The sequence below is a fragment of the Coregonus lavaretus genome (assembly GCF_964263955.1).
Source record: "Coregonus lavaretus genome assembly, contig: HAP1_SCAFFOLD_2414, whole genome shotgun sequence".
Classification (NCBI taxonomy): domain Eukaryota; kingdom Metazoa; phylum Chordata; class Actinopteri; order Salmoniformes; family Salmonidae; genus Coregonus; species Coregonus lavaretus.
The window spans coordinates 19,038-36,251 of NW_028157478.1; the positions used below are offsets into that span (position 1 = coordinate 19,038).

Sequence of the window (17,214 nt, forward strand, 5' to 3'; positions counted from 1 at the left end):
AATCGTGGTAGGCCTATAATAGCTTGATCATTTAGAGAGAGGACTCTTGTAAAATCAAATAGAAGGCAACAGTCAGTCATTCTTCCACCAGGGAGGGCTACGCGCTGAGAATCCTAATTATGCCCAGTCCCCCTGCCGCACTTTTCAATGGCTCTGTGGACAGACTGAGACCGGTCACGGTAATTACCGGTCCCCGGGGGATTTTGTGGCTTTCGTCGGTAATTGATAGTAAGAAATTGTTCTAATTGAATATAAAATCATGATGGCATAGGTCTAGCGCTCTTTGCTTTCCATCGCCGGCTGACTGCATGGGAGCTTTTTGTGGGGGAAGATAAACAGAAAGAAAGAAAGAAAGAAAGAAAGAAAGAAAGAAAGAAAGAAAGAAAGAAAGAAAGAAAGAAAAAAAGAAAGAAAGAAAGAAAGAAAGAAAGAAAGAAAGAAAGAAAGAAAGAAAGAAAGAAAGAAAGAAAGAAAGAAAGAAAGAAAGAAATAAAGAGATTTAAATCATTTAAAGGTTTTGAAGGTTTTGAATTGACATTCACAATTTCCAAAAAAACACTATTGGAATGGAACTAGAACCTAGTCATGAATTGTCAAGTTCTGTGTAAAATAATGATTTTGGAATTTGCAAATAGCTTGGTGAAAATGTATAAAACTATTGTCAGCGTGATGGACTTGAGTACATGCCTATCAATAATATATAATTATCGAAATCATTAATTTCATGAGTCAGTTCAGGTGAGGTAAGAGATGTAGTCTAACATCAAAATAAAAGCAAGAAAGATGACACATCTATAAAAATGGTCAATTATAAACTGTAACTAACGTTTTTTTCCTGGATGCTCAAAGTGTTACCCTGTTTCTCTAGTTGCTTTTCTTTCCATGCATTGCATTTCAAGCTCTCGGCTGTGCTCGGACAGAGTGTGAGGGGTTTTGTGTGGTCCCGTGGATTGTCCCCAATGGTTGCCCCGCTATGCCAATGAGGGGTTCCTGGTCTCCCTTGCACCTGCCTCGCATCTCGCTGCCTTCAGGAATTCGCTGAGGCCTGTAATCTGCTTTGTGAAGCCAATGAGAGCACGGTTGACTGAGTGAAACTTTCCAACCGCACGCACCACACACACACACACACACACACACACACACACACACTCACACACACAGGGCCCCGTTCAATGCATGGGGAGTCAGCATGGGGCAGCGCTCCAAGACCATGCCCAGCCAAATTCCAGCAGAGCCGCTCACAATCACCTCTACCCAGGCTTCACAAGAGCGGAAGACCCGCTGCAGACGGGGGCAAACTATAAAACACCAAAAATCACTACATAGAGCCGTCCATAAAATGTTCGCATTAAAATACTTCTGTTTAAATTGTATCTGTCAGTGTTGCTTGAATAAGGGTATCTGGCTATACAGTCAAGCCGACGATGAAGAAAGTGAATATTGACTGAAAATTTTTGTACGGGCTTTAGTGATATTATATATTGAAATGTAATAGATTGTCAACTGACAATATGCAAACCTGAGTTGATGTCCAATATTCATGCCCATATCAAGTGTCTTGTTGGGTCTCATGTGCTCTATTGGCCCAGATTATTTTGGAATGCGTCCATTGCGTGAATCGTCTTCAAATAAGTAACATGTATTATCTAAACTGGTCTACCCTACCTAAATGTTGTAATCAAATGTTTCCCAAGTTTTAGCAGTTTTCTTTCACATTTAGAGGATTCGATTTGGGGTGGAAAAACAGCACGCGCGCACACACACACGGAACAAAACATCGACTCTTGGAAGGGGCGGAGGATTAAGAGGCTGAAAAATTGTTAAACATGTCAACGTGTAATTGCACGATAAGGCCCTCGTGAGGAATTTATTGGCCCGGTTGCTATTTCTATTCCGCGCTAATCTGGTTTCAGCACATTCGTTTTTTTGCAATCTGTCTCCATAATCTCCTGTGACAGAAAGGCAACCAATGGCAGCGAAGAGGTTTTTAGGATGGAAAAGAAAATATGCGGAGGCGTGATAAAGTGATGCTAATTATCCACATTTAGGACACCGAGTGCAAGAGATCGGGGGTTTACTGGATGGCAAATACTAGCGCGCGGTGGAGGCTTCCTGGTGCTGAATGTATCGGTGTCTACAAGATAAGAATACCGCGTGGTGGGGAGATTTAGTGGTCAGGGGCCTCCACTGCCTCTCTCTCTCTCGCTCTCGCTCTCGCTCACACACACACACTTTTCACAAAGAATGGGGTAATTATTGTGGGTGAACTTTTGCAGAACGTTTATTTTGGATTTGGAAATGGTCCATGGACTTGCTCCAGTCTTTGTGCGTCTCTACTTTAGAAACATGATAAGACTCAAATCAAATGTAGTGGGGATTCCATTGTGTGTAGTAGGGTAGGTTAGAACAACATTTAAATCGATAAATGTAATTTCTATCTGATGATGCTTTTAATAAGGCATTTTACCTCTATTACGTTAAAGATTGGATTCCTGAGAACAACTCTTAGACAAGAGGAGTACAAATGTTGAGGATAAACAGTTTGATGGCCTATGGTAATTGAATAGAACAGTGCTCTATAAACTATTATTTGAATTTAGACTAGGGCTGGTTGAATATTTCATAAGTATGTTTAGTCAGAGTAACAATCCAATTTGCACACCATATATAGGAATCCAATCTAAAATATCACTGTATAAGAAGTGGGATGTAGGCTACACTAAAATAGTTTATACACACTTTTTGATTTTCCCACTCTCAGCCATCATTTTTAATGAACAGTTCGTTATTGACCATAAGGCAGAGGCCAGAGGTTACCGTTATATGCCTGGCTATTGACCTGTTATTAGCCTATAGAGCACGGACGCGAAAGGACTGAAGCGTGAAGGTCCAAAGACCATGATAGAAACGATAAAAGGCGATCTGAAATACTTTCTTTGATAAATTGCCCACATTTCTATATTGTATTTTGTTTAGGACCTGTGCGACTTGCTTCATGGCTGGCGAAGCTTGGGGAACCGGACTGACGTCATTGTTCCGGACTTCCGGTGCTTGCGTAATTGTGGGAGACTTAGACTTGCCCCTGGCCCTGGGGTTAGTTCTTCTGGTGGTCTAATCCTTGTCTCCCTGACACAAAACACTCTCCACTACTCCGCTCAGTAACACTAATCCCCCATGACACCCAAACAGGCCCTGTGCGATGGTGTCTTGACGGCAAACTGATTCAATCATCAACTTCAGTCAATTGTGTTTGCAAAATGAAATAAAATGAGTACGCACAGAGTAAATGAAGAAATACACACCGATTATTGATCAGTTACTCCACTCTAATCGATTGTTAACTTGTTAAGTCTATCCCCTTAAAACTTCACACTTCATTGCCGAGGTAGACCTATAGGCCAAGACATGTCAATGGCACACCAGGTCTCCAGACAGATTTAGCTGAAGTTGAAAGGATTTTATCCATGTGCGCCTTTATAGCGTCTCTACTCTATACGCTGAAGCAGTGAGCAAGAATAAATTGAGAATGTACATTTATTGACCAATGAATAATGTGATATTCTTTGTTTCTGCATCCATTCACATTTCATTGAATTTGCTATAGTTTGGGATCAAGCCTTGCGGCCAAGATCCCCGTCTCTAAAGCAAGCAACCGTTATAAAATAAGCATCTTTACTTCTAACTTTTAATCCTCTCACTTTTCAATGAATTTACTTTATTGGACGGCGAACAAAAATCATGGGGGAAACGAGTATGAAAGGTCAATATGACGCACGTCTGAAAATATCTCTACAAACAACATGTTAAAAGAATGCCATTGCAGATTGCACCATTAGTTAATGAGACATATTGGGCCTATGTTTCTCCATCCTGGCGGATTTATTCTTCCAGTTTGTGTCTGTCATCTTCATCAAAATTGCAACAAGTGCTGGAAAAGTTTGAATAACAACGCTTTCTGAATGTTCAATGAAATAAAATGAGAGCAGAGATTATTCCCTCATTTTGTTTATTCCCTCATTTGAATATTATAGTTTATGAGTTTTTTTTAGACCAATACACGTGTTTTGTACGTTCTTGAAAATTATAATTATGTCCATGAAAAGTAAAATCTTTACACCCATTACGAGATTTGGAAATGACTGAAATACTGTGTGTTAACTTATGAATATAATGACAAACATGAAAAAGGGAATGTGAAAAAAAGTATTCATAGTTATATTGCATGATCAACAAATAGCCAGAACGCACATGTCAAATCATCACAATTGGTCCACAATTAAGTTTACATTATTAGGCAAATTATATGGGATATTATAAGAGCAAAAACAGACAGTCAAATAACTTATTTTAAAAGTGGTGATTCTGTCATCAGTAGGCCTAACTAGTGTTGACCGATGGCGTGAGCGTCTTCCTGTTGGTCAAAAAAGATGTGACCTGACAGATAATCAAAAGAAGCCCGTTCAAAAAAGAAAATCAAAACATTAGTCAAACTAGACGAAGTTCCTCCCACGAGACATTAGTCAACTCAACAGGTGTTGTGACTCGAGCCTGTCTTGTTCCCTTCCACGCGACTACCACAACGTCGTCCTTTTCTTTAGGTACTAAAACGAAAGATATATGATATATTATTAAATTACATTCAAAGAGCATTTGATAGATATTTTACAGCTATTTAATTAATCAGTAATATTAATAACAATAGCATAATGCTAGTAATGACATGCTAATAATAATGATATGCTACATTATATTTCCCTTTTCATTAGTACAAGGAAAATAAACAATTTATGAGCATTCTATCTTAATTCAGTAGGCCAAACCAGTTATCACATATCGAAGCATATTTATTCCAAACATGCTGAATACTGATATAATATATTATATTATTATTAAAGCTATTGGCAGCTGCACTTCCAAATAGATTAATGTATAGGCATATAACCCTGTCTGATGTCCTGTCTCGTGCTTAAACCGAGCATCAAACCGTCAAGGTTGTGAGACAAGTAATTACGTCCACCATTACTAATTAATCCTTACTTACGCATATTTGCCATGTGTAATCTACTCGATTTGGGTCACTATGCGTTTTAACCCGGTTTTGGTTTAGATAGACAACCAATAGAGCCAGCATCTCGTTGAGCAAGCAATTGATCTCCCATCAATTATATAAATATTAATTAGCCTAAACATTATGTTAACTCAAACTGTGTCAAGTAGAAAACCTATACAATCCAAAGTAACGAAACTAACACGTTTTTCCATAACCAGTGAAACATCTGGGAAATTTATTTAACTCATACTTCAACGCAAAATTATTTTCTTTCCTGCCAGAATTGCATTTAGTAAATTATTTACAGTTGCTTATCAATCTCATCTAGCATTTATTCACAATTTACATTTATTTTTTTACAACAACAAAAACAAATGGTTCAGATACAGCAACTCACGTGTTTACAAACAAGATAAAACGTGAAATGAATGGAAATCTTATAAACTTTTAAAAACATTTTCCACATTCATTCTAATCACACGGTTATCTCATTGAAATGTCCTTATTAACGGTTATGTTTCCACAGAAAATTTAAATACTTCAAAATCACCAGCCTTCACAAGATAACCTAAATCGTCTCAAAACTTGGCATCCCCATCCGTTAGAAAGCAAGTAAAGCCAATGCGCAATTAGGCCTACTCGCGTTTCATAAACGTGGACAGACAATACCCCACTGAAAAACTTCCTTTTGTCTAATGTATTCTTATTGTTTTTAAATTAAAATATTCGCGTTCAATGTACAATAACCAATAGCCTGTACAAAAAAGGTCGCAACAATCTAAAAGAGGTAAATATTTGGTTATGTGATTTTGTTGCGCTATCTCACAGTCATGTTGTTTTTCTCTCTCTCTTTTGCTAAATATGTGTCAATGGAACAGTTCCGTTTACCCCTGTCGTGGAGCTCTGGTAGTGCTGCGGCAGTGCGTGAAGTCTACTTTGAACTGACGGGTCACCTGCAGCTTCCCCCGTCGGTAAATACATGCTTATCATGTCCCTCAAGTCCCCGGGACACGGGGCGCGCGAGTGAGTAGAGACGGGAGGGCTCACACTCGGTTCCGATTTCACCAGAGAGCCCAGCGTGCCGATCGATCCGGACGAGGCGACACCAGAGCTCTGGTGCTGCGTGTAGGTGATCCCGCCGTAGCCGGACGGAGAGGCGCTCATGTAGCTCTGAGAGTTCGAGATGGGGCTGTACTGGAGGGCCGACATGTCATAGCGGTGCATGGGCTGGGGGTTGTGCGGGTGGTGGTGGTGTGAGTGGTGGTGGTGCCCGCTGCCCGGGTGCTGGCTGTAGGCAAGCTGAGCCTCCTGCATCATGGCCGCGGCCGCCGCAGCTGCAGCCACCTGCCCCGAGTACGCACCGTTCGCCCAGCCGTTCATGTGCGCGTAGCTGGCAGCAGACGAACCACCGTGACCCCCGGGACTGTCTAACCTCTGTCCGACCCCAGGGCTCATCCCCAGACCGACACCCCCACCCCCTGTCCCGGTGAGCAGCCCACCGGCCAAAGAGTATTTGTCCTTTTTTAACAGCGTCTTGGTCTTCCGTCTCGGTCTGTATTTATAATCCGGATGCTCCTTCATGTGCATAGCTCGTAGCCGCTTCGCCTCGTCGATGAAGGGTCTCTTCTCCGCCTCGGACATCACCTTCCACTCCGCGCCGAGCCGCTTGCTGATCTCGGAGTTGTGCATTTTCGGGTTCTCCTGAGCCATCTTCCGCCGCTGGCCCCGGGACCAAACCATGAAGGCGTTCATCGGTCTCTTAACGCGGTCTTGGTTGACTTTGTTCCCATTGTTTGATCCTCCCGTGTGCCCCGAATTCGTGTTCGTTTGGGGCACTGGGGAGTGTAGGTCAGTCTCCATCATCATACTATACATTCACCTGGCGTTAACTTTTTCAACCAATACACGGAAACATTCAGTCACGGCACCTCCACACTGCTGGCACACACCGTCAGTTGCGCAAAGCAACCCTCCCGGAAAAAAATAAAAAAAGGAACGAAGAAATACAATCCAAAGTAAAAGGTACTTCGATAAACTTTTCCTTCCTTCTCTGTATTAGTCGTTTTCTCCTCTCTTGTTTTTTCCACATCCAGCTCGATGAAAAGAGTCTCTTTGAGCTACTTTCTGTGCCTATAGTAGTAAAGTTAACCGAGCATACCCATATGATGCGCTTTGACAGCGACTAAATGAGGTAGAGATGGCCAATGGCGCTTTAGGAAAGGCGTGATTTGCATGCAGGCTCGCGGTCAGGTGACATAGGAGGGCTAGAGCTACTCACCCCCAAGCAGTGGGTTACCTCCACCTCCCAAAAGGGAACGTAAATAATAACAACCTACTTTGACAAGTTTGGTTCTTATAGAAAGATTATGGTCGTGATGATAATACATTTAAGGAAAGGGACAGTTTTAGACCAAAATGCTCCCAAACAGATGCACGCGGTCTACAGTGTGACCCCCCCTTCCAAAACAAAGCTTATGTCGAGAATAACATTGATTGGTTATACAAAAATTAATGTAGGCTAGGTTACATATGCATTTCATAGCCAGGTGATTACATAATTATAATTGGTAGTCTGGCTATCTATAGTCAAAACAAGGAAATAATCTTCAATAATCTTCTATGTTGTTTTAAAGCAATTCTAATTATTTTGGAATCAGCACAAGATTGAAATGAAATAGGATAATGCCCATGGACAATAATAACCAAGGACAAGAAAAAGGCACAATAAAGCACGAGAAGAGAACAAATAAAACACAACCCTTGCTTGGAGAAATCAACAATACATCTATATGTGGTTTAATTTGGATTTCTCAGTGATAATTTGTTTGGGGTATCTGCAAATAAGAGAAAGGATAGGCCTAGTCCCATTCTCAATAACAGCCTATTTGGAGCCACAGGTGTTTTCCTGTTGTGCTGGTTGCTAAGAAACAGGTGACTGACGCCCAGAGCACGTGCCAGCCAAACCCCTTTTGTCCAAAAGCTGTGGCGGTGGAGGTGGAGGTGGGGGGTGGGGGGGGGGTAGGGGGTTGCTACAATTGGCATTGTGCTAGAACCACATGGGAGTCACCCATGATGAGAGAAAGCCATATAGTATTTCTCCTCGATGTACTATTCTGCGGGAGACATTACTCCCCCTGCAATCTCTGGGCGTTTATAGGCCAAGCAGGGTAAATACAGATAAATTGAGGTCAAACTTTGCAACATGCAATTCTGAGTGACCTGCCTCATGGTTTTACTAAACATATGGCTTCAATAAACAAAACAAGACTTAAAACTATGCTATCACTTTACATTTAGATAATGTTAATTCATTTCTTTTTGTACGTTTTTTTTTTTTTACAATACAAAGCATGCACATACAAAATACAACATACAGACGCACACAAACATAAACCACATCACACCTGCCCATATCCACCTGTTCTCACCCCTATTTTCAGTGCCTACGCTACTCTCTGCCACATGTCCTCAAATGCACCATTTTGTTCCTCTCCGTCGCCCACGCTCTTTCAATATTTAGATAATGAAGCATATGATTTTTCCATTGTCTTAAAGATGGAGGATTGGTTGATTTCCAGTTTTTAAGTATACGTTTTATTTCAAGATAATTGACGAGAAGAGTATTGTCCAACCCATCGGGTATCTCACTGCACCCTCATATGACATGTCTTGAAATATGCAGACAGACCGATTAAAAGTACATTTACATTGTAATTGTGGATTATGTCGATTCAAATGCACCTAATTTCATTAAGGCTATATCTTTTGTTTGTGTATTTCCATAGCCCCATAGCACAGTCTGTCTATAGTCTATTCAAGGGTTGGCAGTCCACCAAACCAATTCCACTTCAATCAATGAATTAATGACAGAATGAAACTCAACCAGTAATCTAATATTTTACATTCAAAATATGCTTGTGAATTGTACAAACTATTCAACATAAAACATTAATGCACAATTAATGATCTAAAATAGGTTTTTCGAACCAGGCCTTGAGTGGTTTTTCACAAATTCAAAGGGCGAATGATTGCAAAACAAGTATAGAGTCCTATTGGCCAATATCTTGCTGCACCAATACATTTTTATTATCGTTGCCAAACAGAGAAGGTCACAATTGACACCGAGTATGAAAGGACATCTTCAGGTAAAAGGCTCCGTTCTATAGCGGCAGAGCTTGATCGCCGTCTACTGGAGACTCAATTCGGCGGGTGCGCGCATTCCATGAACGCGCGCCGTGGTGCTGAAAGACAGCGCTCGCAGAACTGAAGCCCACAGTAGGCTACCACACCGCACTCGCTCTCAGTGGTCTCTCTCACATGCAGGCTACTTATAGGCCTGCGTCATGAAGAGTCCATACTACAAACAAACACACACCAAAAAGCAGGCTATTTAGTGAGTCAATAATATTTATTTTTTATTTTTATTCATTAATACAGAACTATATGAAAAAGAACGAAATACAAACTCAAATCGAAATACTCATTTTTATATTAAAGCCCTTAAAACACAGTGCCAGAGTCTTTAAATAAAGAAAGCTGATATGTCAAAAACATTATTCTTAATTTGTCGAATTCTGTAAGGCACTTGATGGTGGCAGTATCGCCATATTTACATTCTAGATGTAGCTCAGGTTTACATAGGAAATTCATGATTTATCAAAGTGACAAATGTCAGGTGCGATTCGCTGACTATTTGCCTATCCATTCCCGTTTCAACCTGACATTCAGCATTGTAAGCTTGGGTAAATTACATGTTATCTAAGGAGATGTAAAATATACGTTACAATGAATAGGCAGGCCTCCATGCAACTGCCACGGCTATGGCAATTTGGCACTCTCAATTCCATCGCCACCAATGACAATAAATAGGTCAAATCAGGAATTTAATTTGAATTCACCTGCATTGACTGAATTGAAAACTTTATTAATAATAAAAGATTTACAGGCATCATTTACATTATAGTCATTTAGCAGACGCTCTTATCCAGAGCAATTAGGGTTATGTGCCTTGCTCAAGGGCACGTCTAGAGATTTTTCACCTAGTCGGCTCTGGGATTCGAGCCAGCGACCTTTCGGTTACTGGCCCGACGCTCTTAACCGCTAGGCTGACTGCCGCCTTAAATGTGCTTTCCATTAAATGTGCTTTCCTGCTAGTGTTACTGTAAACATTGAACAATCGATCAAAAACCAAAAATAAAGCATACAAAACACAGATGCATTTTATACCCCAATTAATATTATTATGATTATGATTATGATTATTATTATGATCATTATGATTATGATTATGATTATTATTATGATTATGATTATTATGTTATTAATGGGCTATTATTATTAGGCTATTGTTATCATATTACTATGGCCTACGAACACTATTGAATAATGATTAAATTAATGATTTCTGTGCTTTTAATTGATTCAAATGTAAATTAAAAGGTCATGTTAATTAATGTCTGTGTTCCTTTTCGGGCTGAAAACATCACTTTGGTAAATTATTTTCAAAAGTATTTTCCAAGTATTTCTCCAAAACTGTTTAAAAAAAAAAAAATCTTTGGCATCAGCATTTGGAAATAGACTGTGTAGGAAAAATCCTCATCATATTGCTGAATGCTTTACTTCTTCTGTCAGTATTTAACCATTGACAAGAGCTTGTTCCAAAACCTTCATCCGATGCTGCTAAAGTGCCGTCTCTCCGTTTCATCCCGTCCCTAAAGTGCACGTGGAGTGTCTCTTGAACTCGCGAGAATGCGCGGCTTTAAACGGTCAACATCTGTCAGGTGCTTCTGTCGCCTCTCAGCGCGTTTTGGGAAGATAATTGGCACGTGGGGGCGGGCGTGGATAACAGCGGCGCATGCTATGTTGCGAGTTTTAGCCTACAACTGTGTTTGTTGCTCTATTCCCTCCAACACAGCGCGCATCATGAAGACTCACAATATAGGATAGATCTAGACATTTGTGATATTCTTAGAACTTTAAATGCATCTGTATTTAAAAAAAATTAATTTCCATATTTTAGAAATGAACATGTTTGTCTTTATCAGAGTTATCTATGCATTTAAAGCCGGTATTATGACCAACTTTATTGTTGGAATTTATCCTGTCTGGGCACTTACAGTATGTTATTACAATTACACATTATACATCCATTATGACTATATTACTCCAAGCAGCAAGGTCTACACAATACACATTCACGCGAAACATAATGTTACACACACACACATGACGTCATTATTTGAGGCGGTTTGTCTGTCATGGGGCAACGTCATTATTCATTGGACATAATAAACTGGATGAAATAAAAGTGTATTTTCAATGGGATCCAAGTAATGTGAATTCTAGCTCTATAGTCTCACTCTAAAGAATTTTAGAAAATATCCCCATCTTTTTATTTTATTTTTTACAAGAAAAGAAACAAATCTAATCCCACTATTCATCAGTGGCCTTGATGGGCATGCCCAACTCAAATTCACTCACACCACATACTGACAGAACACGAGAAGCAAATAAGATAATTGAAATATCTAATGGACAATTTAAAATAGCTATTTCTCTCGAAATTGAATTTCCGTGGGTATTCAAATATATCTGACAGCTTTTTGTGTCTTCCTTCTTGGTTCCTTCCCTGCGGACGGATGAATGAAAACAAATCACTGGTGTGAAGACAGCTGGGAGTTGGGAAGCTCGACAGGGGAGGCAGAATACCGACTGTATACACCATTCTTTTCACGGTAACAAATCTGCTTTTTCATCCTATATAGCTCGACTGTTAGGCTATTCGTCTGTTTCGTCCCTGTTGCGAATTTGTACGATCTTATGATCATAACATAACCTCAGGCTGTTGTGGGCTAGACCATATGGGCTACAGTCATTCTATATTTTGTGACAGGGGGTTTTCCATAATTTCAACATAATTTTCAGGTTTGCACCTGCAAAAATAAAACCCGATATTTCAGTAACCTTGTATTATTTTATGTCATTGTTACATGCTCTGAGAATATCAAGAGACAACTTTATTGGAGCCTCTTGTCTCAACATTCTTGAGATCCAATAACTGTTTTCTTGGTACCCCCTGTAGTTAGGCCTAGGTTATACCTGTTTAAGACATATTCCAACCTCATTATTGTTGTGTTGTTTTCAGTCTTCATTGGGTTTATTAATCAACAATTCCAGCTCTATAGGGTTTCCTCTTTGTTGATAAATGTTTGCTTACTCTTTCTTGATAAGTGTTTATTTCCGGTCTAATCAACCCCCATCTTGTTGTTGCCATTGCCAACCCAGGGTAGGTGATGGCAGTTGGGTTTAACATGTCTGCAATCTGTTTTTAAATATTGCCCCTTGTGAAGATGACAGTCATATGCTATTGCCTTGGGGGCTAAAAGTCTCATGTCTCGATCACATTCTGAACTGAAGCAGACTGAATGTGTATCCCATTATCCATAGACATTTATAGAGTCCTACTTCATTCACCTAATTTAGCCTTGTTTGGCATTTGTCCATTTCACACAGGAGACAGAGATATAGAAATATCACCAATAGAAGTTTATCTCAAGCCTTCAAGGTACTTCAGTGAGTTTACAGTCCACTCACTGAAGTACCTTTTACCCAACATGCCTCATGTTGAAGGGATAGTTTCACTTCAGACTACTCACAATGAGAGGTTGTGTTTAACACCATACGAAATTCGAGTGAATCATCACTTTATAATATGGCCAATTACTTTTAGACAACTTTTAGGATGGACTGCTCAAACTCAGTTGGTGACATTGGCATTCTCTGGTTTCAAAGCCTTTTCTAATGCCGCCGAGCCTATATACAGGTACCAGTATGAGTCTTTAGTTTGAGTACATCTTTGAGTACCGTCAATGTTGAGCTGAAGAGCATTGATCATAATACTCATATTTCCATGTAATCTTAATTTAGCCAGGTTAGTCTCCCTGAGATAAAATACATTTCTATCAGAGAGCTGGTCCATGTAGGCTAAATTACATAGTTCTGCTTTTATGTCTGTTGCGCCACGTTCCTCTCTCGATCAAGGCTTGCGTTGTCGCTGTTCACAGTGCTCAGTGTAATGGTCCCCCATCCAGCCCCTATCTACTGCTTTGTTGCTAAGAGGCAGGACATTCGGGGTCAGGCCTGGGGGCATCTAGAAAAGAGGGAGACAAACGTATAAAAGGAGGAGTGGCCTGTTTCATCCCCAACCATATTCAGACACATCAACCCTCACGAGCCCCCTCTAAAAGCCATTGAATAAATGGTGTTCAAGGGCACCGTAAATCAAACAGGGGAGCCACCCCTGCTATTAGGGCCAGAGAAAAAGCCACAATTGAAGCTATTGCTAAAGGTTCCTCTCCGTGGTACTATCAATATGTGTCAACATATGTAGTACGAAACAAATAGAAAAGACATAGCTCTAACAACATCATGTTTCACTGTTAACCCAACATGGTGAAGTTACTGCAAGTGAAGAACACCTAGAAATCCACTGGATTCTGAGACATGATGTAATAAGAATAAATCCATCAAAAGTTTCAAAATCTACAACAGGACATTTGTAAAAAAAAATGTGAAGGTCCATTCTATGAAGTGTATTTCTATGTTCTGAGAGTGATAACTATTGAGCCCCCCCCCACCCACCCACCACCCACCCACCACCCCCGGCTCTCATTGGAGGATCAAAGCATCCTGGATAGATAAGCACACGGGGGATGTTCACAGCTCTCTTCTGCCTCTCTGGCTTCACCCCCCTGTTAGCTGTGGAATCTCTAAGCCCACAGCCCCAGCACCCTACACAGCCTTTCCCTCCCCTGTCTCTCCCCTGTGTTGTAGCATCAGCTGAAGCTCCTAGAAACAACATGTTAGCGCCCGGCAGGGGCTAATGGCATCAAAGGCCGAATTCGCAGAGCAGTTTGTGTAAGCTTGCTGTCGCAGCAGATGTCAGCTCCTGCTGGATTTAAGAGCATTGACAGGGCTGGGAGTTAGAACACGTAGGCCCGTAGCCAGAAGACACATTGTTGTCATGGACACGGCTCTCTGATCTTAACCTGTGTTTTTTATAGGTTTAATTGAATTCTTGGCAACACTTTATCTGAAGTTTCTCTCATACTGTACTATGTGGTTACTGTATAGAGTTACACTGCATACACTGCCAGTCAAAAGTTTGGTCACACCTACTCATTCAAGGGTTTTTCTTTATTTTTACTAGAGTGTGCAAGGCTGTCATCAAGGCAAAGGGTGGCTACTTTGAAGAATCTCAAATATAAAATATTATATTTTGATTTGTTTAACACTTTTTGGGTTACTACATGATTCCATATGTGTTATTTCATAGTTTTGATGTCTTCACTATTATTCTACAATGTAGAAAATAGTAAAAATTAAGAAAAACCCTTGAATGAGTAGGTATTCTAAAACTTTTGACTGGTAGTGTCCAAACTTTTGACTGGTACTGTATATACAGTATATATAAATATTTGGGAATTTGTTTGAAATACTGCCAAAGGCTCATATGAATCCGGTTCACAGTTGAATTAGTGAAAGACACTACTACTGACATACAGCCTAGATGGATTCTGTCTGTCTGTCTGTCTATCTACAGTACTTGGGTAGCCAAGAATCCATACACTTTGTACCACACAGTAATATATACAGATTAACACATGACTTGTTCCACATTTGTTTTTGGATAAGGACCTTAAAATTCACTACATGGTGTTGGAGCAACTGAATGTGATGTGTGGCAAATTGTGAGTGTGAATTGAACTCAAAGTGATCTGGTCCATTTATGAAAAAGTTAACTGTAAAAATCTGAAGAAAAAAGTTTAACAAAGCACATAAAAAACGGGGTTTAACCAGTGCAACAGTGGCTCCTGAACCTAGTGCTGTCCACTAAAAACAGGAGAGAAGCTCTTCTCTTCCTGATTCAAGGTCAACTCTCCATATACTGTCAAAGTGCACGTAATGTATCCGAAAACATTGTCAATTATTTTTAAAAATCCCACTGCTTCATTCTTCATATTGAGCTTTCTCTCCTTGTTTATTGAACTCAATATCCAGTAAGGTCAATGTCATTCTATGGCTTTTTAATTGTTTAGATGAATAGACTATGTTATCTACGTAACTGAAGGTCTTGTTAATATACTGTATAAGTACATCAGTATATTAATACAGTATATACACTGAATATACCGGTATACTGCTTTCCAACTCAGCCTGTTTTGCAACCCATACATTGTACAATTTTCACCTAAGAGTTTCATATAATATAACTGAATTACTAAATAGATATTGTACTATAGCAGGGGTACTCAACTCTTACCCTACGAGCCTGCTGGTTTTCTGTTCTACCTGATAATGAATTACACCCACCTGGTGTCCCAGGTCTAAATCAGTCCATAATTAGAGGGGAACAATGAACAAATGCAGTGGAACTGGATTCGAGGTCCAGAGTTGAGTTTAAGGGTACTATAGTATGGCCACTAGCAATTTTAAAATGTATATTTATTAATGAGCTATTATTTGATGGTTGTCCATTAATCCCATAGACATACCCTGAGAGTGCAGAAAGATCCAGCCTTCAAAAGGAGCTTCAGGTGTTATTTCTATAATAATCTGACACCATACATTCAGAATGCACAGATACATTAAGTACGGATATGATAGGGGAGAGTGGGGTAATTGAGCCAAAGGGTTAGTTGAGCCACCCCTTTATTCCAGGAAACCATACACAAAATGAATAATTTGACCAAATGTTTAGGATGAGGTCATCATTTCATGGAGTCTGTGAAGGAAGAAACTACATGGAAAAAGGCGTAAGCAAGTTAGGTCCAAAAACGGATTGTGACAAAGTCAAATTAATTTCTTGTGTTATAGGTTTCATAACACTTGTATCTAAACCAAAGTAGATTGTTTTAAGATTGTTTTATACAACAGTTTGGGTTAAGCTACAATATGAGGTCCTAAACCTAGCATGAAAGTGCATCCTTGTAGCTGTGTGGGCTAATATATTCAAAATGTTTGCCTTGGGGTAAGTTGAGCCAGTGACCCACCATACCCCTACAAATCATGATTATGTTTTGTCAGCTTTATGCATAATATGCGTAGTATTTTTGCAATGTGTCATGCATATGTGTATACAAACGTAAAACAAGCAAGGGTCTAGCCCCCCTTGAGGGAGCAGTCAAGGAAGTGAGAGAAGGGAAGAAGTACATTAGAGCAGCAACAAGGGATGAAAACATAGACTGAATGACACTGAAGAGGTACATTGACGAAAAGGAAAATGAACATGTACAGTGAGGGAAAAAAGTATTTGATACCCTGCTGATTTTGTATGTTTGCCCACTGACAAAGACATGATCAGTCTATAATTTTAATGGTAGGTTTATTTGAACAGTGAGAGACAGAATAACAACAAAAAAATCCAGAAAAACGCATGTCAAACATGTTATGAATTGATTTGCATTTTAATGAGGGAAATAAGTATTTGACCCCTCTGCAAAACATGACTTAGTACTTGGTGGCAAAACCCTTGTTGGCAATCACAGAGGTCAGACGTTTCTTGTAGTTGGCCACCAGGTTTGCACACATCTCAGGAGGGATTTTGTTCCACTCCTCTTTGCAGATCTTCTCCAAATCATTAAGGTTTCGAGGCTGACGTTTGGCAACTCGAACCTTCAGCTCCCTCCACAGATGTTCTATGTGATTAAGGTCTGGAGACTGGCTAGGCCACTCCAAGACCTTAATGTGCTTCTTCTTGAGCCACTCCTTTGTTGCCTTGGCAGTGTGTTTTGGGTCATTGTCATGCTGGAATACCCATCCACGACCCATTTTCAATGCCCTGGCTGAGGGAAGGAGGTTCTCACCCAAGATTTGACAGTAGAAATGCGGTCCCTTTGATGCGGTGAAGTTGTCCTGTCCCCTTAGCAGAAAAACACCCCCAAAGCATAATGTTTCCACCTCCATGTTTGACGGTGGGGATGGTGTTCTTGGGGTCATAGGCAGCATTCCTCCTCCTCCAAACACGGCGAGTTGAGTTGATGCCAAAGAGCTCGATTTTGGTCTCATCTGACCACAACACTTTCACCCAGTTCTCCTCTGAATCATTCAGATGTTCATTGGCAAACTTCAGACGGCTCTGTATATGTGCTTTCTTGAGCAGGGGA

At 40.2% G+C, this 17,214-nt stretch overlaps 1 protein-coding gene across 1 annotated transcript; it reads right to left on the bottom strand.

The window, feature by feature from the left end:
• Positions 1 to 4,571: 4,571 nt before the first annotated feature.
• Positions 4,572 to 6,925, bottom strand: LOC311125398 (transcription factor Sox-1a-like; the record flags this gene model as incomplete). The annotated part of the gene is made up of 2 exons (XM_084199443.1): positions 4,572 to 4,601; positions 5,939 to 6,925. 2 exons carry the CDS (start codon positions 6,923 to 6,925, stop codon positions 4,572 to 4,574), a joined length of 1,017 nt encoding a protein of 338 aa, XP_084055569.1.
• Positions 6,926 to 17,214: the final 10,289 nt, after the last annotated feature.